General features: G+C 43.0%; 1 protein-coding gene across 2 annotated transcripts in view; it reads left to right on the top strand.

Moving 5' to 3' along the window:
* Positions 1–14175, top strand: part of LOC147017898 (short transient receptor potential channel 4-like) — a 156249-nt gene extending 142074 nt beyond the window's left edge. For both annotated transcript variants that reach the window (XM_085896961.1, XM_085896962.1), the window contains 4 exons: positions 4487–4687; positions 4932–4973; positions 5106–5195; positions 12066–14175. In XM_085896961.1, coding sequence (XP_085753087.1) covers positions 4487–4687; positions 4932–4973; positions 5106–5195; positions 12066–12857 — 1125 coding nt within the window. In that variant the 3' untranslated portion in view covers positions 12858–14175. The remainder of the gene's footprint in view (positions 1–4486; positions 4688–4931; positions 4974–5105; positions 5196–12065) is intronic.
* Positions 14176–22646: the final 8471 nt, after the last annotated feature.

Here is a 22646-nt window from a genome sequence, read left to right as displayed (position 1 = left end):
CATCATTCAATCAAAATAATTATGTTTCCTCATTGATGTGAAACTTCAGCAGATTGAATGAAATTTAGTGCTTCTGAGTTGGGGTCATAAAGTCCCCAGTTGGTCAGTTAATCTTTGATTTTATATTTATTGTTATTTTTCTTATGTTTGTTGACTTTGTCAATAAAACACCATGTTTTGTCATTGATGTGAAACCTTGGCAGATTTCGTGAAATTGAGTGGTTTTTGAGTTGGGGTCCGAAAAGACCCCGGTTGGTAAAATTAGAGAGTGAAATATGTTGGTAGGACGAGGGTTAAAGGGCTTATTTGTAAAGAAAAGTTCAACGAAGAGGGTAGACGAGACGCTATCATAAACGGTATGAACAAAGCGATCAACGGACACAGATAGCAACCAGAAGGGCACTCAGTAGAGCGCATACCTCCGCCATGCAATGCCTGATCTAGTAAAACATATTGTGCCCAATATATTTTGAGATATCGTGCTAGTTATCATTTTTAGGCCCTTCTCTCAAATGGTGAAGAATCACTTTAAATATTTTTTAAAATCGCGTATCTGGATCTGGACTTGAATCTTCACCAAAATCGAATCAATCTGTCCTTGTCACACACCCAACCTGTCCACCAACTTTCGTCCGAATCCCTCCACAACTTTTTGAGATATCATGCCATATATTGTTTTAGCCCTGTTTCTAAATGGTGAATAATCACTTTAAAAATTTATCCGATCAAGATTCGGATTCAGACCTTCATCAAAATTGAATCAATTCTTCCTCATCACACACTCAACATGTCCACCAAGTTTTTTTTTCCGAATCCGTCAATAACTTTTTGAGATATCGTGCTATATATCATTTTCGCCCTAACTCTAAATGGTGAAGAATCACCGAAATAATTATCAGATCCAGATTCAGATCTTCACCAGAATTGAACTGATTCGTCCTTGTCACACACCCAACCTATCCACCAAGTTTTGGCTGAACCAGTCCACAACGTTTTGAGATATCGTGCTATTTATAGTTTTTGGCCATATCTCTCAATATTTAAGAATCACTAAAAAAATTCTAGTAGCTGGATCTGGATCTGGATCTTCACTAAAACCTAATCAGTTTGTCCTTGTCACACGCCCAACCTGTCCACCAAATTTCATCTGAATCCGTTCACAACTTTTTGTGATATCCTGCACACAAACGGACAGACAGACAGGGGTGAAAACATAACCTCCTTCCACCTTCCGTGGCGGAGGTAACGAGAGGGCATGCAAACTTAGGTACAAGGAATAATAAATATGCCCTGCTAAGGAGTCTATAATACCAATTCACACGAAGAATATTGGGGCACGAGAGGTCTTGGATGGCACAATGACTCGGAAATGCAGGTCGCTGGCGCACAGGCAAAGTGCTATTCCGGATGAGCAGTGTTACAGGAATGATATGGTCGACGGCAGCAGAAAAAGATGCGGTGGAAGTTGGCAGAAGAAGATTATGCGGTGGAAGACAGCAGAAGAAGATTATGCAGTGGAAGACGGCACAAGAAGATGATGTGGTGGAAGACTGCAGAAGAAGATAATGCGGTGGAAGACGGCAGAAGAAGATGATGCGGTGGAAGACTGCAGAAGAAGATGAGGCGGTGGAAGACTGCAGAAGAAGATAATGCGGTGGAAGACGGCACAAGAAGATGATGCGGTGGAAGACTGCAGAAAAAGATGATGCGGTGGAAGACTGCAGAAGAATATAATGCAGTGGAAGACTGCAGAAAAGATAATGCGGTGGAAGACGGCAGAAGAAGATAATGCGGTGGAAGACGGCAGAAGAAAATGATGCGGTGGAAGACGGCAGAAGAAGATGATGCGGTGGAAGACTGCAGAAGAAGATAATGTGGTGGAAGACTGCAGAAGAAGATAATGCGGTGAAAGACTGCAGAAGAAGATGATGCGGTTGAAGACTGCAGAAGAAGATGATGCGGTGGAAGACGGCAGAAGAAGATACTGCAGAAGAAGATAATGCGGTGGAAGACTGCGGTAGAAGACTGCAGAAGAAGATAATGCGGTGGAAGACTGCAGAAGAAGATAATGCGGTGGAAGACTGCAGAAGAAGATAATGCGGTGGAAGACTGCAGAAGAAGATAATGCGGTGGAAGACTGCAGAAGAAGATGATGCGGTGGAAGAAGGTAGAAGAAGATAATGCGGTGGAAGACTGCAGAAGAAGATAATGCGGTGGAAGAAGGCAGAAGAAGATAATGTGGTGGAAGACGGCAGAAGAAGATAATGCGGTGGAAGATGGCAGAAGAAAATGATGCGGTGGAAGACTGCAGAAGAAGATGATGCGGTGGAAGACGGCAGAAGAAGATGATGCGGTGGAAGATGGCAGAAGAAGATGATGTGGTGGAAGACTGCAGAAGAAGATAATGCGGTGGAAGAAGGCAGAATAAGATAATGCGGTGGAAGACTGTAGAAGAAGATGATGCGGTGGAAGACGGCAGAAGAAGATAATGTGGTGGAAGACTGCAGAAGAAGATAATGCGGTGGAAGAAGGTAGAAGAAGATAATGCGGTGGAAGACTGCAGAAGAAGATGATGCAGTGGAAGACTGCAGAAGAAGATGATGCGGTGGAAGACTGCAGAAGAAGATAATGCGGTGGAAGACGGCAGAAGAAGATGCGGTGGAAGACTGCAGAAGAAGATAATGCGGTGGAAGAAGGCAGAAGAAGATAATGCGGTGGAAGACTGCAGAAGAAGATAATGCGGTGGAAGATGGCAGAAGAAGATAATGCGGTGGAAAATGGCAGAAGAAGATAATGCGCTGGAAGACGGCAGAAGAAGATAATGCGGTGGAAGACGGCAGAAGAAGATAATGCGGTGGAAGACGGCAGAAGAAGATAATGCGGTGGAAGATGGCAGAAGAAAATGATGCGGTGGAAGACGGCAGAAGAAGATGATGCGCTGGAAGAAGGCAGAATAAGATGATGCGCTGGAAGAAGGCAGAATAAGATGATGCGGTGGAAGACGGCAGGAGAAGATAATGTGGTGGAAGACTGCAGAAGAAGATAATGCGGTGGAAGAAGGCAGAATAAGATAATGCGGTGGAAGACGGCAGAAGAAGATGATGCGGTGGAAGACGGTGGAAGACTGCAGAAGAAGATGATGCGGTGGAAGACTGCAGAAGAAGATGATGCGGTGGAAGACTGCAGAAGAAGATAATGCGGTGGAAGACGGCAGAAGAAGATGCGGTGGAAGACTGCAGAAGAAGAAGATGATGCGGTGGAAGACGGCAGAAGAAGATGATGCGGTGGAAGACGGCAGAAGAAGATAATGCGGTGGAAGACGGCAGAAGAAGATAATGCGGTGGAAGAAGGCAGAAGAAGATAATGCGGTGGAAGACTGCAGAAGAGGATAATGCGGTGGAAGATGGCAGAAGAAGATAATGCGGTGGAAGATGGCAGAAGAAGATGATGCGGTGGAAGACGGCAGAAGAAGATGATGTCGTGGATGATGGCAGAAGAAGATAATGCAGTGGAAGACGGCAGAAGAAGATAATGCGGTGGAAGACGGCAGAAGAAGATGATGCGGTGGAAGATGGCAGAAGAAGATTATGCGGTGGAAGACCAGGAGAGAAAAGATGGCGGCCAAAAAGAGGTAAGGTGAGAGATGATTAATGGCTTAAAGGTCATCTTCAGCCTCCAACTCTCTGTATGTGTCCAGTTCCAGTCCACGTGACTGTCCCAACCTCCTTCCTCCACCCCTAGTCCTCTGGGCCACCCTCTGTCTTCAGGACTGCCTTTGTCTGCCGCAGGCCCTGTCATTGGTTGTCCGATCATTGTGGGAGGTTTATTCCCTGGGCCGGCATGCCCAGAGGGTGGCCCCAATAAAAACAAAAAGGCTTCCGGTCTTCTTCCATGCTCCACAGCCAAGTTTGCTGCCATGGCTTGCATATATTTGCCAGACAGATCATGACAGCTCTAACGAGCCGCTTCTATGTGCCTTGAAATTTACAATTCCTCGCCTGGCCTCGCCTTCCAGAAAATCAGACATTTTACACCCTTATTCTATCTACCTTGTCTATAAATTACATACGCTGCTTCCTCAGCATCCCATGGAAATGACTTACTTTCACAGGTCCTTGTTACATGGCAATCTCACCTACTCAAAACACATGGACCATACTACACTTACCACAGTCTAGATATGGACCCCCTCACACCCCATCCACATAACAATACTTTGAGGAAGAGTATTCTGTAATCACACAATATTAAACAGAGTAATTTTTAGTACAAGGCAAATCCAGTAAACAGATAACATCTGACTAGTAAGGGCAACAGACAGCACCAACCTCCAATTTATGAAAAGCAGAATGGGAACATTGATGTTATTTTATCATTCATAGTTAGAAAATAATTCTCTCAGTGGAAGAACAAAAACAACTTCATAAAATTACCAAACCTTTAGAAATACATCGACAGCTATTTGTGATGTTTTTATTTTGAGCAGGACCATGCAGACATCGAATGGAAATTTGCCCGAACCAAGCTTTGGATGAGCTACTTTGAAGAAGGTGCCACCCTCCCACCACCTTTTAACATCATACCAAGTCCAAAGTCAGCCTGGTACCTGCTGTGTTACCTTCGGGACAACTTACTCTGTCGTAGGCGGGAGGACCACAAGAAGCGGCACACCTTTGGCACATTGGGGGTATGTCGGCTATGAAAGAGAGAAGGATACAGTAAGTTGAAATGTACCATAATTTCAATGGAATTGGAATCATTTGTGCTTCACCAACAACTAACTTTTACACAATGATGTTAATTGAAACCACAGGGTAAAACAAAAAAGAGAAGAGGAAATACAGTAGATAGCCAGGAGCAATACTTGGGAGCATATTGGGGCTGACTTATGACTTTGGGCAGTAATGACACAGATGCATTTTCCTGTCCAGAAACGAACCACAGACAATTTGCGGAGAACTCATGAATATCAGGTAATTTGAGCATTACTCATCTGGATAATAACATACGTACGAGTATGTACAAAGCACAATGAAAAGAAAAAAGTGTTGTGGTACTTTGTTTTTTTTCTTTTTAAAAGTTGCTGTTCATTGTCACATCAACAGGAAGTAATCCGGAATTTGGTGAAGCGCTATGTGTCTGCTATGGTGCGTGGTGAAAGAAGCAAGAATATTGTGGCTGGAGAAAGCTTCAAGGCAAGTTGAGAGATGAGCAAAGCCTCTGTATTAATATTGAATTTTTTTTTTTTTTTTTTAAAGATTTTTCACCAAATCATCGACTTTCTAAAGCCTCGCATCTACGCTGCCCAATGGCCTTGCTGATATGCAGAGAGCATAAAGTGATTCACTGGAATCATACTTCAAAAGATACACACATGCAAACACACCTCATCAACTTCCTTTATCCCACCCCCTGCCTCACCCATCTTTCTCCTTGCCAAGCCAGCGCAGTTTAACCAACACAGATGTATCAAGTGCCAAAAGGAAGCCAGCCAAATGATTGTAGAATGAAGAACTGCTCTTGCTCATGAAGGCTAATGTCTATCTGCATTGGCGGACAGGTAGAACAGTCGATGAAATCAACAACACTTTGTTTGCGGTATGGTAACTGCCATGGGAAGCAAGGAGAAGCTGATGTTTCATTAATTCACCCTTTGTCGTTTTCTCTTTTGTTCAGAAAAGGGTTAGCATGCCTGAATCAACGTCCTGTTGATTTTGTGATGGCATTATTATTGATTGGGCTAACTGGAGAGCTCAGAGGTTTACAAGGAAATTTAACAGGAAATCTAACACAGGTGGAGGCCATTCAGCCCATCATTCCTGTGCAAACACCACACCAACCCATCTACACAAGATCCAAGGCAGAAAATACAAAAAAAGTTTATAAATTAATGAAATAATTTGTTTTGTTTGGGTTTTCTTTGTTGTTGTTTTTTGTTTTGTTTTGTTTTTGTTTCTTTAGTTTTTGAATTGTTTTTTCTTCCCCTCAGGGGAGGGGGCATGGGCTTGGTTAAAACACACACAACAACCACACAACCCCCTTGACAAGACCCCCACCAACAGCACTCCGTACGCATGTACACAATCACCCGTCAATGCTCAAACTACCGAAAAGTCCTGCCAACATCCCCATACCCCTCTATCTCCACAACTTCCAAGTATCTATCCAATTCTAATTTAAACTTATCTACTTTTTCTGCTGCCACTACCTTTCCAGGGAGACCATTCCATGCATTAACTACTCCCTGAGTAAAACTTCCCTGCCTTACTACCATCTTAATGCTCCTCTTCTTTACTCTCAAGCTATGGCCCCTGGTCCTATCACTGTCTACTCTGTTTAATAATTCATCTGCACTTATTTTATCGATATCTTTCACAATCTTAAACATCTCTATCATATCTACTCATAACCCCTCCTTTCTAGTGTATAAAGCCCTGTCTCGTTCAGCCACTCCTCATAGCTCAGTCTAGCTCGGCCCGAATCAATCAACTAGCCCTGCGCTGAACCCCTTCTATGACATCTATGTCCTTCTGAAACTGTGGTGACCAAAATAACACACAATATTCTAGATGTGGCCCTCACTAAATTCCTCTACCTTGTTAACACCACCTCTTTTGATTGATAAATGATCCCCCTCCGTATACAACCTAAAACCCTATTTGCTTCACCTATAGCTGCCTGGCATTGTGCTGCCTGCTTACCTCCCGTATATATGACCACTCCCAGATCCTTCTCCTGTGTGACACGCTCCAAAATTACCCCTTGCATCCTGTAATCTCTATTTTCATTGTTCTTTCCCATCCCCAACACCTTACACTTGCTCAGGTTAAATTCCATCTGCCAGTCTTTTGCCCAATCTATGCAAGTATCAATACTTTCCTGAATCTGATCACCACCCCCTCTGCTATCCACTTTATTTTCCAAGCTTTGTGTCATCTGCAAATTTGGAACGCGAACACTTTACCCCATTATCCAACTCGTTGATGTAAATAATGAATAGTAATGATCCGAGTAGTGATCCCTGAAGTACCCCGCCACTTACATCCTCCCAGTAAGACATCCTCCCACTCACAGCCACTCTTTGCTTCATTTGCATACTCTCTTTTGAGCTCTCCAGTCTGGGTTTGATTCCTGATGTAATCATAAACGGTCACCATAGTGCTACACAGGCAGGACATTGTATAAAGGTGTGCCATCCTTCAGAGCAATCTTAAGCGAGGTCTCTCATCAGCTAGCATTTGCTGGTAAATATTAAACATTCCATGTTGCCTTTTTGAAACAGGAGGCCATTGCTTGTCGGGAACTATATATATGTATATATAATGTCAAGGCTCGTATAAGAGCGAACACAGAGAACGTATAACAAGGGGAGCAGGAGACAAGATGGACGGCAGAGGGAAGCACAAAACAATGGGAAATAAACACATGAGGAGATCCGTGGAAGGGAAAGGGCTGGAGCAGGGTACATGGGGTAAACAGGATGGACACTGCAGGGACTTTCAGGAAGGAAAGCAGGGAATATTAAATAGGTGGATTTGGGTTGGATTAATGGGGGTAGAAAAGGTCGTGGTTTTGGAAGGAGGAAGATAAGAGATGGTGGTGAATAGCTATATTGAAGACCTGGAGGGAAGGGTTGGATTGAAGTGTGTGTGGGAGTTTGTTCCAAAGGCAGGAAGAAAGAGAAAAGAATGAAGGCAAGCAGTGATTCTTGATTTTGGTAGTTTAACCAGAAGGGGGTTACTGCTGGACCTTGAGCGCTCTGCAGAAATATGGGTCAGATTGCATTCAGAGCAGTGGGGGGCAAGGCTGGAGAGGAGACAGTAGAAGAAAGAAAGTTATCCAACCTGCCTGCGGTGAGAGAGTGAGAGACCCAAAGACTCGGCCTCATCACGGGAGGTACAAATGATCCTAAATGCCTGGGTTTCCACAGTGTGAAGCCGAGAAATGTGAGAGGCAGGAGCACCAGCCAAGTTGGGAGAGCAGTACTCCATCCGGCTGCTGATGAAAGCTTTGCACGTGGTCAGGAGCTCAGGTGTGCCAAGGAAGGACTTTGCACGATGGAGGTTTCCAATCGGACTGGCTTTGGAGGCCAGCTTGGAGACATGGCTTTCCCAGGAAAGATGATGGCAGATAGTGAGGCCCAAAAGTTTAATTGAAAGGACTTCTTCAAGAGGATTGTTGAGAAAGTGGACGGGGGGGGGGGTTTCCAGACGGTCCTTTCGGAGAAACATAATGAGAGTGTGAGATTCCACATGTTGGACAAGCTTGTGATTTGATCCAGATCTGCAGAGAGTGAAGCTGCTGCTGCTTACTGATCTGAGGGATGACAGATGGTACGGCAGAAGGTCGAGTCATCAGCAAAGAGATGAAGAGGATTTTCCAGAGAGTCGGAAAGAACATTCATGAAAACCAGAAAAAGAACAGGGCCCAGAACACTGTCTTGAGGAACTCCAGCCTGGACAGGAAGAGGGGATGAGGGAACTCCATTAAGGGCCTCACGTTGGCTGTGACAGGAGAGGAAGTCTGCGAGCCATGAGTGGAGATTGGATACCATAGGAAGAGCGTTTGGTGAGCAGGGCAGGGTGCCAGACCGTATCGAAAGCACGCGATATGTCCAGGGAGATGGCTCTGATCTCATGTCTGGCATTGAGGACCTCCATCCATTGTTTGGAAAGCAGGAGCAGCTATTTCAGCATAGAGTGACCTGGTCTGACTTCAAGTTGATGATCGGAAATCAAGCCATTCGAGAAGAGGAAGGATTTAATGCCTGAAGCGATGATGGATTCCATGACCTTGCTGATGATTGGGAGAAGGCTGATTTGTCTGTAGTTGCAGGGATCTGTTTTTTTCTCCTTTTTTATGCAGGGCAGTAATGTTTGCTGATTTCCAAGCAGAAGGCAGATGACATTGAGCAAATGAAAGGGTGAATAGAACAGAGAGAGTGTGAGTAAGAGCAGAAGAGCAGGTTTTTAGGACACGTGGGCTGATGCCGTCTGGACCAGTTGCAGAATCAGAGTCGAGGTTTGACAGCAAGCTCTCCACCTTTTCAGGAGAAAAGGACACATAGTCCAGGAGCCGCTGGGTGCAACTGGGTAAGGTGGGTGCAGAAAGTGATGGGTTTGGGACACAAGATTTAGAAACAAACAGAGTTTAGGCATTCAGCCTTTTCACGTGCAGTGTCAGCTGTGCGGCCACTTGAGGTAAGGGAGGGGATGGAGGGGGAACATACACCAGAAACAGATTTAACTACATGCCACCAGTATTTGGAGGAGGGAGACAGGTTTGAGCGTTAAGACTTCCCGACACTTTACAAAGTTAAATATTGTGATTAATTATTTTGCATTTTCCTTTTTCTGTCGCATTTATGCCAAACATTAATTTATCAGATCTCAAATCCTGTCGCAGATCACTTGTTTCGGATGAAATTAACTTGGAATCCAACAGTTCACTCATTTATTTATCAAGAGGAGTTGTGCTTTGTCACAGTGAGATGGGAAAAAGCTTTGATTTTTTTCCTCTTACGGGTGGAGAAGGGATATGGGTGTCATGGATTCTGCCTGCCCCACTCCTTCCTCGAGTGTGTGCAATATGTAATTTGTATGGTCCCTTATTCCATATTTTTGAGAATTGTGTTTATTTGGCACAGATAGGTATTATTTTAAGTTGGGTGCAACACTTGTTTATCTCTCACACTTTACATATGATTTAATGTTGCTGGGGTAATGCTCTTTTTTTTTTTTTTCTTTATGACACGCGTCACCCGAAGGCTATGTAACTCCTCTCTGATTGCCACCACTCCCCTTACAGAAAAAAGAAAGCATAATGAGGCTGGCAATACAAATTCATTTCAGATTACTCAAGACAGTTTGAGTATTTTATTTTATTTGCTGATGGGCTGTGGCCTGTGGGTGTGTATTCCAACTCTTGAGTAGTATTCCAATATTTACAGTGACTTTTGCAGCTCGACTTGAACCAACCTTTACCCTAATGGCTCAGTTATGCAATATATGGATGGCTCCAATGTCGTAGATACAAGCGAGATATGTAACATTATGAATAAGTTATTGGAGATGGAAGCAAAGTGTTTTAAGCCAAAGAAGAAAAAAATTTCATCTTTTTATTTGCATTAAATATATGTTGATTCATAGACAACTTCATTTTGGCCACTATTTGTTTTTAATCGCCTACCGGTTTCACCGGAGGAGTCTATAGGTTTGCTCTACGTCTGTCCATCCGTCCCACCTGTGGTTTTTCTGACGTTTTTCCCCATACACTTTAACATAGTCAACTGAAACTTGGTACATGGCTTTATTACAATAAGCTATTGAATAAGTTCGAGTTTCAGGGCATTTCATCAATTTTTCAGTCATGCCCTTTTTAAACTTAAAAAATATTGCATATTATACCTGAGTTCGTGTTCAGCTGCCCTGACTCCACCCCATTAAGATCATGTGCCACCATTGCATAAATCAGCACAGATTGGCAGGCTTCAGGCTTGGGTGTTAGTCCATAGCCCAGTACATTTGGAATGACCCCATTTATATAACCACAATGTATTATACAAGGGGCAGTAAATAAGTTACTTAAAATGGCGATATAAATTTGAAAATGTAATGAGTGTAGTTGTAGATGACGTATGTTATATATTTGGGCAAGAGTCATGTTTTTTCCTGTCTTATATCTGGCAACATTGAGCGTATGACGTCAGTGGAGCAGTTCCAAGATGGCGGCTCCCTTAGACTCATGCACCAGGGAGGAGCAACGTTCTGTCATCAGTTTCTTGGGAAGTGAGGGTGTGAATCCCAGTGAAATCCATTTTAGAATGAAGATGCAATATGGTGACGCATATTTATCGCTGCAGCAGGTGTACGACTGCGACAGGAAGTTTAAAAGTGGAGTTCTTTCAGTTTGGGTGTGAGTTGTCGAGGCATCCCCATTGAAAACACTTTGCGAACCCCAGCACGTTGTGAATGATATGGTGTGCTGAACCATGGCTCATGTTCATTTCGGAGACCACTTCATCCAGCGTAATGTGACGGTTTTCTCTTAGCATGCGCTCAACTCCTGTAACCATTTCTGGTGTGTCGGCTGTGTGAAGCCGGCCCCGGTGAGCAGCATCTGCCACACTGGACACCCCACTTTTGAACTTCCTGTCCCAATCGTACACCTGCTGCAGTGATAAACATGCGTCACCATATTGCATTTTCATTCTTTGATGGATTTTACTGCGATTCACAACCTCAATTCTCAAGAAACAGAGAACAGAACATTGCTCCTCCTTGGTGCATGCTTCTAGGGGAGCCGCCATCTTGGAACTGCTCCACTGATGTCATATGCTCAATGTTGCCAGATATAAAACGGGAAAAACATGACTTACCCATAGTGATAACATGTCATCTACGACTGCACACATTACATTCTCAATTTTATATCGCCATTTTGACTGCCCCTCGTATATGCACATAAGCCATATGTACACGTGTTTTTCGCCGCGTTGTGTAGCGAACGCTGGCTCTAAGAGAGCTCCTCGTTGTTCTTCTTCTTCTTCTTCTTCTTGTTCTTCTTCTTCTTCTGGTGAAGACAAAACCTTTCTGGGGGTGGGAATAGGGAGTGAAGCAGGCAGGGAGCCGACATGGAGGTACCTGCTGCCCTGAGGCATCTGATGCCCGAAAAGCATTTGACGCCCTCCTAAAGGCACCTGATGCCCTGGAGGCACCGGATGCTCTGGAGGCACTTGTTTCCCTTGAGGCACCCGATGCCCTGGAGGCACTGGATGCCCTGAGGGCACCGGATGCCCTGGAGGCACTCGATGCCCTGGAAGCTAGCATAGCAAGGAGATTGACTGGTGGAATGACGTGGCTCTTGGACACATTTGTCCTTGTTGCTTCATGCATGTACATCGGGTTATTTTTTATTATTTTCTGCACCGACCGTGTCATTATACACCACCCAAATAAACGAACATTCATTGGGACCAGTAGGGAACAGCAATTCTCGCTCTTGTTTTATGCAGTCATATCCTGTGAAATGCAATAACAACATTTAATAAACCTATTTTATAACAGGAACTGAAACAAGACATCTCCAGCTTCCACTCAGAGATAAGAGAACTTGTACAGGAGTCAAGACAACTTTCCAGCGAGCAACTGGGCTCCTCTCCGCCAGCTCCTAACCCCTCAACCACCATTCCTACTTGCACCAGCAGTCATGGTGAATGTGGTGATGGTAGACATGATGGTGACATCACTCCCAGCACCACATTCACAGTCTCCCCAAGACCAGTGCTCATTCCTGCAGGACAGGAGTCACCATGCAGCCATTGTGGTAATGGTGCCCTGCTTCCAGTTCTTGAGACAAGCCATATTGGTGGTGGTGGAACTCGTGTATCACCAGGTGCTAGTCATCTGGCTCTACGATTGCTTGACCAGTTGGAGCTACAACTGCCACGGCGTGGACAGCACCGGCTGTACTCACAATATAACACCTTGTTTGACCGCACACAAGATATCACCGCCAGCCAGGTGCAGTGCAAGACACATTATCCATTGAATCGGTCTCCTCATGGTGTTGCCCGGCGGCATAGTGATCTTCATGGAGACAAAAGGTCTGAAGCAATTTCTCGATTCTCTGAGCCTCTGCTTCAGCTCCCGGAGTCAGGAGGCAAGGAGCCTGCTTCATCATGTACCTGTACACCTGTCTCTGAGCAGGCACCTCTACCTGCCCCACTCAGGAACCAGGATGCTTGTGCCTATGACTTTACAAATGAAGTTTATCAGGAATCTGATGAAGACATTTCACTTCGGGCGCGTGCCCAATGGCTTTTGGACTCTGAGGATTTTGCAACAACCCGGCTATGACCATAATAGTGCCTAAATATTGGGGTTGGGGGGGGGGTGAGGGGTGAGGAAGAAAGAACGACACAATGAGCATGATGATGGTTGAAGAAGGAATTTTGAGATTATTGCAGGGATGCAAAATGTGAGGCAGGTGCTTGATCCTGCATGTTCCTAACAAAATATGGTTTCTTCACATCAAAACGAATAAGCATGAATAAGTTATCACTTCAGCACTGAGGCCACAATGTATTCTTCCTTTGTACAAATATGAATCTGACTTAACAAGTTGTCCACAAGCTCCTGGCACCATATCATTGGATTGCCTTGCATCCAACCTTGAGTGCTCTTGCCCGATATTTAAAGGGTTTCAGGTTTTAATTTGGCACCTTATTAGCTTTCATGATAAAGAAAATCTGTCAATAGACATTGGGCTGGCTGGCCAGAAAACAAAATATTCCAATTTCTCCTTTCCATTTATGGTCTTTGCAAAGTATATTCCAGAAAATGGACAACAGCATTCTATTATGTCCTATCAGTACGGATCATGAATATATTTTGGAAAACACTTTGGGAATGAGAGATATTGTCTGTAGTGCAGTCAGCATACAATGCATTGTGTAAACTGCACGCCCTGATTGTACCTTTATAACCTTGCACTGTGTCCAGCACGGTTTATACAGCCCTAATGAATGCTGCTTCCATACAGCCCAGTATGTATTCAGCTTTTGCCAACCCTGTGGAAACCAATGCTATGAATTCGGCGATGAATCTGTCAAAATGCCCGCACGTTCAAAAACTAGGAAAGAAAAACCTCTCATCCTTTGTGACTCCCTTGGAAGAGACACAGACTACAACCTCGATGGTAAATGTATTAGAAATATCAGGTAGGTATCTGAAACCTGTAGCACGTACCCTGCTTTTTACAAGGACTTGTGTATCTAATGTAATCTCTTCAACAGTTGCTATGCTCAAAATACCAGTTGTTCTTGTTTAGAGTAGAACATTTTGGAGTATTGCATTACCTCAATGGATGCATTTACCTTGTAATACCGCAGTTGCAGGATGCTAAAATGGAGCTCTGTAGTGACTGGACTATCGCCTTTACTTTGACACTCCCCATTTTTACTGAAATCAATCTCCCCCCCCCCACCCCCCCCTCACTACTCCTACTTTCCCCCGCTACTCCTACCTTCCTCCTCCACATCAACCCCCATCCCTGAACCCCCACTCCACTTACCTTTCTTGCACTCCACCTCCCCTTTCTTTTTACTTACGCACACAAACTAGATAATCAGAGGAATTGCTTTAGTTAATTTTATGAAGTTAAATAAACTTGAGGACACCACCTTTGCAGCTTCTTCTTTGTTTGTTATTTTATTTTAATAATTATTCTTATTTGTGTTGTCAAATGACCACGTGATTACATTTCCTTGTGGGACATAACTCTGAAGTACATTTGAGAATTCTAGGTAAGTTGAAAATGCAAAGAAAGATTCCAAATAGTTTGATCAAAATTATTTTGGTTTGAAGGATTTGGTTCAAATTTGACCTGAATTTTTGTTTACTAAAGGCAGAGTAATATAATTAGGTAAGTAATTTTAAAGGGAATTTGTCTCTTATGGTGCTGGTAACCAATATGCATAATCACCTGCTTCCTTGCTTTAATGAATGTGCTGGAAATTAAGGAGACAACAAAGAGAATGAAAAGATGAGTACAATAATTGTGAAATTTCTGGTCAACAAAAACATCAGGTCTGCTGGAATTTACAACTGCTTGACTGCACACGATGATTGTCTGACAAAGACATCTGTATTTGGCTGGTACAAACAACTTAAAGATGGAAAGTATGAACACCATGGTGAATGATCGGCCACCTTGATGAACAGTGCACACAGCAAGTGAGTTGAGGAATGACTAAAGAGTTTCTGTTTGCCATACGAGTTCAGAAGTGGAAAGTTTTATCGGTGGTGTTGAGTCGATCATTCATGAAAAGTTATCTATTGTTGAAAACAAATGTCCAGGTCAAACTTGAACAGTTCTTGTACAAAAAACCCCCACAATAGGCTTTTGTTAATCTATACTATAAGAGAGATGTTTGGCTGTATGTCTGTGTGTCGCCATTTTGCTCAGAGATGGCTGAACAGATCTTCGTCAAACTTTTAGAGGTTCATCAGTGAGTGCTGTGGAGCGTTTTAGGCCAAAAAAATTTGATAAGTTGAATTTTTTTTTTTGTCGCTCGATAGTGCCTGTTGCTGGCTTAGTGGTTAGGGTGGCTGGCTTATGATCTTAGGGTCCTGAGTTTGAGCCTCATTGGCTGTTGAAGTAACACCAGGTGGGGATGACTCAGCCCATCATCCTTATGAGGTTGGTAAAATAAGTACCAGTGTACTGGGAGAGTGGCACAGCATCAGCGGCACACCTGTATCAGCGGCACAGCTGTGCTTCCAAGAAATGATAGCTACCCGGCAGCCAAGCTGCCATATGCAAGAACAGAAAAGTGCTTAAGCCTTTGTAGTTATTTGAAAGGTAATATTAAATGATTTCCAACCCCATTCCTTAGTGGGTGTAGGGAAGTGTTTTAGGCCCCCATTGAAAAATAGGAAAAAAAAAGAAATTTGATTTCTTCAAGCTGCCAACAGGATTCAAACAGCATCGAGCAATGCCGGGTACTCCTGCTAGTACGATATAAAGCAACTGGCGTGTTTGAGTCTAAAACACCTTTGACTTAATGTATACTTGTTCAACATTTCAACAAGCAAATTATGCCACGAGGAGATATTTACTTTGACATAAGCGATCGGAGCCACTGTTGAGCCCCTTCTATGCACTCATCTTTTTTGCTATTAATGACCTGATGACACAAGCAGAAGTGTAGCACTTACACAAGTGGATGTAACGGACCCTCACGCCCGATCCCTTCCAATACTTTTCAGGAAAAAGTACTCCTTTCGAGGTCAACGATTACACCTATATTTCAAAAAAAAATTAGTTGCCTTTTCCCAAACATTACAACTCGGAGAAATGGAATTATGAATAAGCAACTACGATTCTGGCCATATATTTTTCAACAGCTTTATGACACGGTGACCTCCCCTCCTCTCAACCCTGTTCACTTCTTTCTGTATTCTGGATTGTGAGGTTGGAGACCATGACCACTGACAAGGTGCACGTGACCATGCCCAACAAGGTGGCAACTAAGCTATCCCACCAGGGACAAGATCCCACATGCTCATGGAATCTGCTAACGGGTACTTGACTCTGGGCAGGCTCTGCAGACAGGATCACCCCATCTCCCAGTGTGTGTGTCTGTGTCTGTGTGTGTGTGTCAAGATCCTGGGTATCAGCGCCATGCTCCCAGGTTCCAGGTTCCTCTGGGGAAAAGTGAATCACCATGTGCAAAATTTTTGTGATGCTCTGGTGACAAGAAAAGCCGCTAGATAAACAGGTAGGACCTGTTCCAGAGATCCCACGCAACTCTGGAAAGAAGCTGTCTGGGGCCCGATGACCTCTTTCCGGACCCCGTAGTAGGTAAGATCACATTCTCAAAGTGGTCCTGCAGCCCCAGACAAATTTTGGCGATGGAATCCCACCTGCTCATGAAAACGTCTTGGGGCTGTTCGGGATGAGATGTGATTGAAAGTTTCACACACACTTCAAAATCTAGACAAGATGGAAACACAAAACTAAAACATTGTAACATTTATTACTTGTACGAGCAATTTGTGGTGAACTATGCCTTTATCGTGATAAGTGTAAAATGTATCATAACATCATGCTGCATCTCCACTAAAGACCAGAAGAGGGTGCAAATACCATGACGAGTCTTAAACAATTCCCCCGTTGGACGAGGCGCATAGTACATAATAGACAGGGATTTTTCACAAGTTAATAAATAAATTCAGTGTGAACTAAGAAAAGAGATAAGAGATATCGAAAAATGTTTACATTAAGCCCCATCACATAAAAGCAAAATGCATGTTTATTGCTGTTATATTAAAATGCGAGAGTGTATGTTATGGGAGGGAAGGTTTGAATCCTGCCAGAGTGCGGGTGAGTTTTTGAGTTTTTTTATACGTCCTTGTCCATAAGTGGTTTATAAGTGAAAATGGTCGACCATTTGAACAGGTCAGGTTGATTTATCCGTTGAAGAGCGAGCTTTGCCAAGACCTAAGAATATGGGGTAAATGGGATTTCCTGTGCACTGCATTGCCTGAGTCGTGAACAGGGCCTGGCTGATCTTTGTTGGTCTTGAGACAATTGCCAATGCCACTTTATGGGTGGATGGTCTTTCCGGTGATCCTTGTTTTAGTTTTATCTCCTTTTCATGACCACAGTGCTCCAGGGGAAAGGCATGGGCTTTGGAGCCGACACTTGAATGATAATTCTTCAGCATACTCATACATAACGTGTTCAGTTGAATCCACTGAACCCCTTGTGACATCGCCTTTCCCATTTCCTCCCAATGCCATCTTGTGTGGAACTCCTAGTGTGAACACTCTAAAAATAGTGGCACTTGCAATGCGAAACTCTGATCCGAACATAGCAATCTGTGGCTGTGTGGCTGGGTTTAGCTTGGCTATAACAAGCACGTTCGATGTTTCCCTGAGCAAGGCACATCTCCATCGTCGCTTTTTTGAACAACTTCGGCAATCTGGATACACTTAGACGGCCCTTCAACTTGTAGGCCTGTATCTCGAGGTCATCGGCTTATCCTAACATCATGCTGAATATTAAATTTGTTAAATTTAGTGGGGTTGTGTCATCATAATTTTGAACTTTTTTTAATATAAAAAAGAGTTTAGTATCAAAAAGACCCCAAAAATACAAAAAAAAAGGAATTTTATTTCAGCAGAAAGAAAATATTTTATTTCATCAAAATGAAATCTGCGAAGGAAAATGATAAACCATCCACTGTGTTCCTTGTCAAGGCTCAATGCTTTAGCAGCATGCCGACTCTCCACTTAAGAATATGCAGATGATACAGTAATTAGTGGATTCCTTCTGAATGATGAGCATGGGTATGGAATGAAGTTCAGAAGTTTGTAGACTGGTCTGACCATCATTATTTAGTTCTTCATGTCAACAAGACAAAGGAAATTGTGTTTAATTTTTGCTGCTTAACAGGTGGCCTTGACCCTTTGATTATATTCGTAACCATAATAAAGAACAAGTTCCTGAGCATAAGTATTTCAGCACAGTGATTGATCAATAGCAAATTGAAATGGAAAGCAATAATTTCCAAGTGTTGGCCGGTAAAGTAAACTAAAGATTGTGCTTTTAAAGGAAATTGGCGGAATTTCATGTCGATAAATATCATTTTTAGTTCTTTTCTAACAGTCCTTGATTCTTGTTTTTATTTTATCAGTTTGTTATGTACATTTGGTAATGTGTCAAAAGAGAATGTTAAGAAATGAGAAAGACTCAGCAAAATTACCCAGCTTGTAATATGGACATACCTTCCCTCAATTTGTACCTTGTATGAGAAACGTGCTGTGTTGAAGGTTCACAAGATAATGTAAGACCCATCGCACCCACTTCATAATTGTTTTAGTTCCCATCGTTCAGGCATTCACTATTTTGTTCCACTTACTTTATGTTGTCGTTCTACACCATCATTTGTGGCGAATCATTATCATTCTCAAGCTTTGATTTTGAATTGCAGGTGGATGTAAAATTTCCATGTTTTTCACATGAGCAATAAATTAATAAACTAGAGAGTTAATAGAACACAGAACTCGACACTGTATTGACAAACAAGGACATGGGCGGGGTCTACGAGCGAGCGACAAATTTGATTGGTTGTGATGACGAAAAATGCCAAAATATTTTCTGCGAAATGAAAGGGTTTTGAAAGTGCCAAAAAGGCGATTTGTATTCTATCATGTTCAAGTATATAATTCAATTCAAACAAGAAAAAGACAAATCAGAGAATGCAGACCCTCCCTCGCCAGGACTTGTTTTGTGTGGCATTTGTATACTGGTGTGTTACGTAATGAATAAGAGACAAAACTAGAACTGTCACTTTATAACTGTTGGCAGTGATGACAGTGTACGAAGACGTCCTGCTTTGATGCAACCCCGCTTTGATTGGACACCTTACCCTGACCCATGAGGTTGATTTTTATTTTTATTTTTATTATTATTATTCAATTGAATTTTGAAGAGGATTAAAATAAATTTAATTCAGATCAAATTGAAGATCAAATCGGTACAGTCCTGCATTGGAGTAATCAGAAGGAACGCGAACAAGCAAAAAGCAAAGATGAAGTCATCAGGAGGAACCTGGATAAGATTTGCATTTCAGCTGCTACTCTTCTACCCTCAAACCCATCCAGGCACAGCCAAGTGAGCCTTAATCAAAATAAAATAAAAAAGAACCCAAATCAAAAAATTTAATAATTCTGGTTGCCAGACCATGTGCCCGATCAAGTTGAAATTTAAAACCTGTATTCCCCATCACCACTAGAGCATAATTGTGAAGTTTCACGTCGATTGATTAAGCGGTTCCAGAGAAAATATTATTTAATATTTTCTTCAATGCAATGGGGCTGCCAAACCATGTGACCTATTAATTATTAGATCACCTGGAACGTAGTTCTGGGGAGCTTATGTGATCGAGCAGTGTCCGCAGGTGAGCGAGTCAGTCCGTAAACACTTCGGTCATTATCACGTGAACCAAGAACACGATTTTAATTGAAATTTCGCCAGAAGCTTCATATCTGATGCCAAACAAACGTATATTGACTGTATTAAAATCTGTGCTCATTAAAGGTGTGTATGGGGGGGTTAGACCCCCAAAGATAGGTATTTCCTCTCTTCTCCAAAAGTACACACACGATTTCCATGAAACTTGACCAGAACCTTCATCACCCATAATGTACCAAAGTGTATCAACCACATCAAAATCTGCACTCATTAAGGGTCTATGGGGGGGGGCAAGGGGTTGAACCCCCCCAAAATACGTATTTGCTCGCTTCTCCGAAACTACACACACAATTTTGATGAAACTTGTCCACAACCTTCAACACCTATGATGTACCAAAGAATATCGACCACTTCAAAACTGCCATCATTAAAGGTGTGTACAGGAGGGTTTGCCCACCTAAAATAGGTATTTGCTCTCTTCTCTGAAACTGCACATGACTTTGATGAAACTTCACCACAGCCTTCATCACCTGTGATGCACCAAAGTTTATTGTCTGCATAAAAAATCTGCACTCATCTAGGGGGTATATGGGGGGGGGGGTTTGGTTGACCCCACAAAATAGGTGTTTGCTCTTTTTGGAAACTACACACACGATTACGATGAAATTTGACTTCAACCTTCATACCCATGATGCACCAAAGTTTATCGACCGCATGAAAATTTGCGCTCATTCAGGGGGTCTATGGGAGGGTTTTTGACCCCCCCAAAATAGGTATTTGCTCTCTTTTTGGAAACTACACACACAATTTCAATGAAACTTGAGCACAACCTTCATCACCCGTGATGTACCTAAGTTTTTTCACAGCATCAAAAAATTCAGGATCTAAGGATATCTGCACTGGGTTTGAGTGACTTGCTCCTGTTCCAGGTGAGGGTCAGGACAGGCGGTTCTATGTTTCCTTCACAAACTTGTACACCCAAGGCTTGGGGAACATTTGTTTGAAGTTTCTCCTTGATCTGTCCAGCTGTTCTGGAGAAGAAGATTTTTTAATAGGTTTTAGGGTAAATCCAATATGGCTGCCAAACCATGTGACCTATGACATCATATGTGTGAGCCTTTCGTTCCTTATAGATAGGCGGTCATACGTGTAAAGTTTCGCCTTGATCTGTTCAGCCACTTCACAGAAGAAGATTTGAAAGGTTTTTTGGGGGGGTTTTTTGCAATATTGCAATTGAATCATGAAACCGATGACATCATCATTTTTTTTTTCTATGGACCATTTTATCCCAAGATGACCCTCAAAATTTTTCATACTGATCAGAGGTAGCATTCTACATATGGAATTATGACATCATAATGAAGGCACCTATGACATCATTTTTTAAAAATCACTTATTCCTCATGAGGAGTACTTGCTATGTGCCAAGTTTCAATTTCTTCCATTCCTTGTGGTTTCAGAGATACAGAGGTCCAAAGTTTCTCTGTTTTTCCAACATGCCTGCCACACCACATGACCCATGATGTCATAATTATCATTAAAACATTCTACCTGAGTAGTCACTCAGATGGTGAAAATTTTGTCTCCATCGGACAAGCGGTAGTGGAGAAAAACACTAATGTTCTGTGCGGACAAACAAACAGACAAATAAAGAAACGGACCCAAATGCAATACCCTCTCTCCTTCGGCGAGGGTAATATAATGTATATTTTACCAGCCGTAGAAAAAAAAATCCCAGAAGTTTCTCATCTGCAGTTGAATGGAGTGCTGCTTTTTGCTCTCGGCTGGGACCCCTACCTTACACCTTGCTCAGCTTGACGCCGTGAAAACCAAGGCCATCAAGATTATTGGAATCTCCTTCGATGAAGCTGAGTTTATGGGCTTATCACTTTCCCATCACAGAGGTGGATGGTCTCTTTCTGTTTTCCACTGCCTCCTTTCTGGTCTTGCACTCTCTGCTCTTTCCGTACTCGTCCCCGCATCCCCTCCCACCGGGTTGCTGCAGGGTGCTGTTGACGCAGTCTCTTCCGCACTACCTTATTTAACACATTACATTTGTTATTTGTGCCTGTTGTTTGTGTCCTTTATGACATCCTCAAAATATGGAAGTTTCCTGTTTGGAATGACTTTCAATTTTGTTTTGCTGACAGGCAGGCAGAGGAAAAACATTATGTCAATCTTCTCTGCATATGCGCAATTTGGACTAATTCAGAGCCAAAGTACTGTTGGACCCTGATATTCATGGTTCCGCTATTCAGGGACTCTGCTTATTTGCGGTTCTTAAAATGTGATCTGCTTCTAAATTTGTGGCCCCATGCTTGACGTATTCACAGTTGTTTTTTTTTCACATTTTCGTGTTTTTTTGCAGGCATATTCACGTTTTTATTTTTTGCAGGAATATTCGCAGTTTTTTGCGAGATATTTGATTTCCCCTCATTCCTCCGCATCCCACGCATGCACTCTTTCCCCCGCACTCAACACACTGAAACCTTCCCCCATGGCCCACACACTCAACTCTTTATCCGCACCCACACACTCAAACATTCCCCTTCAACAACCCCCCAAAGCCTCACCTTGTCCCTGCAAAGCTTTCCCCCCCCCACCTCCATCTCTAACTGTGTGGACCTCAAACATCCAAGGTCTCTACTCTAACCTGTCAGATCTCTCAATCCATGCTTCTGGTTAACGAGGCATCATCTGTTTAACAGAATCCTTCCTCCCACAGGACATCCCCGACTTCTTAGTGTCTCTCTCTCTGATTACTGTGTCCTCCAATTTTATAGGCTTGAACCATTCCCTGGCGGTATAGTTGCACTTTACATCAATAACTGAATTTCTCACTGCCCCTGTACTAACCTTGCACCTCCCAACCCCCAGGAATACCTCTGGCTGCGACTCCCACTCCGGTCCCAACTTTTGCTAATCTGTGTGTTGTCCAGTCCTCCTTACAGTGATGACTCAATCTCCATCTCTCTCTATCAGACAACATGGACAAACTTTCAACCACTCACCCAAACTCTCTCTTCCTCATATGTGGTGATTTCAATTGTCACCATAGAACTTATTGGTTCCTCTCTCACTAGCCATGGCACTTCAGCAAAGGACTTTTGTGATTCCACGGGACTGACTCAATCTGTGACCTTTCCAATCCGAATTTCTCCCAA

Source organism: Eptatretus burgeri, chromosome 10, assembly GCF_056783735.1.
Source record: "Eptatretus burgeri isolate ZD-2024b chromosome 10, Ebu_testis_v1, whole genome shotgun sequence".
Classification (NCBI taxonomy): domain Eukaryota; kingdom Metazoa; phylum Chordata; class Myxini; order Myxiniformes; family Myxinidae; genus Eptatretus; species Eptatretus burgeri.
The sequence above is the reverse complement of the archived record's forward strand: the minus strand, read 5'-3'. Positions and strand labels throughout refer to the sequence as shown.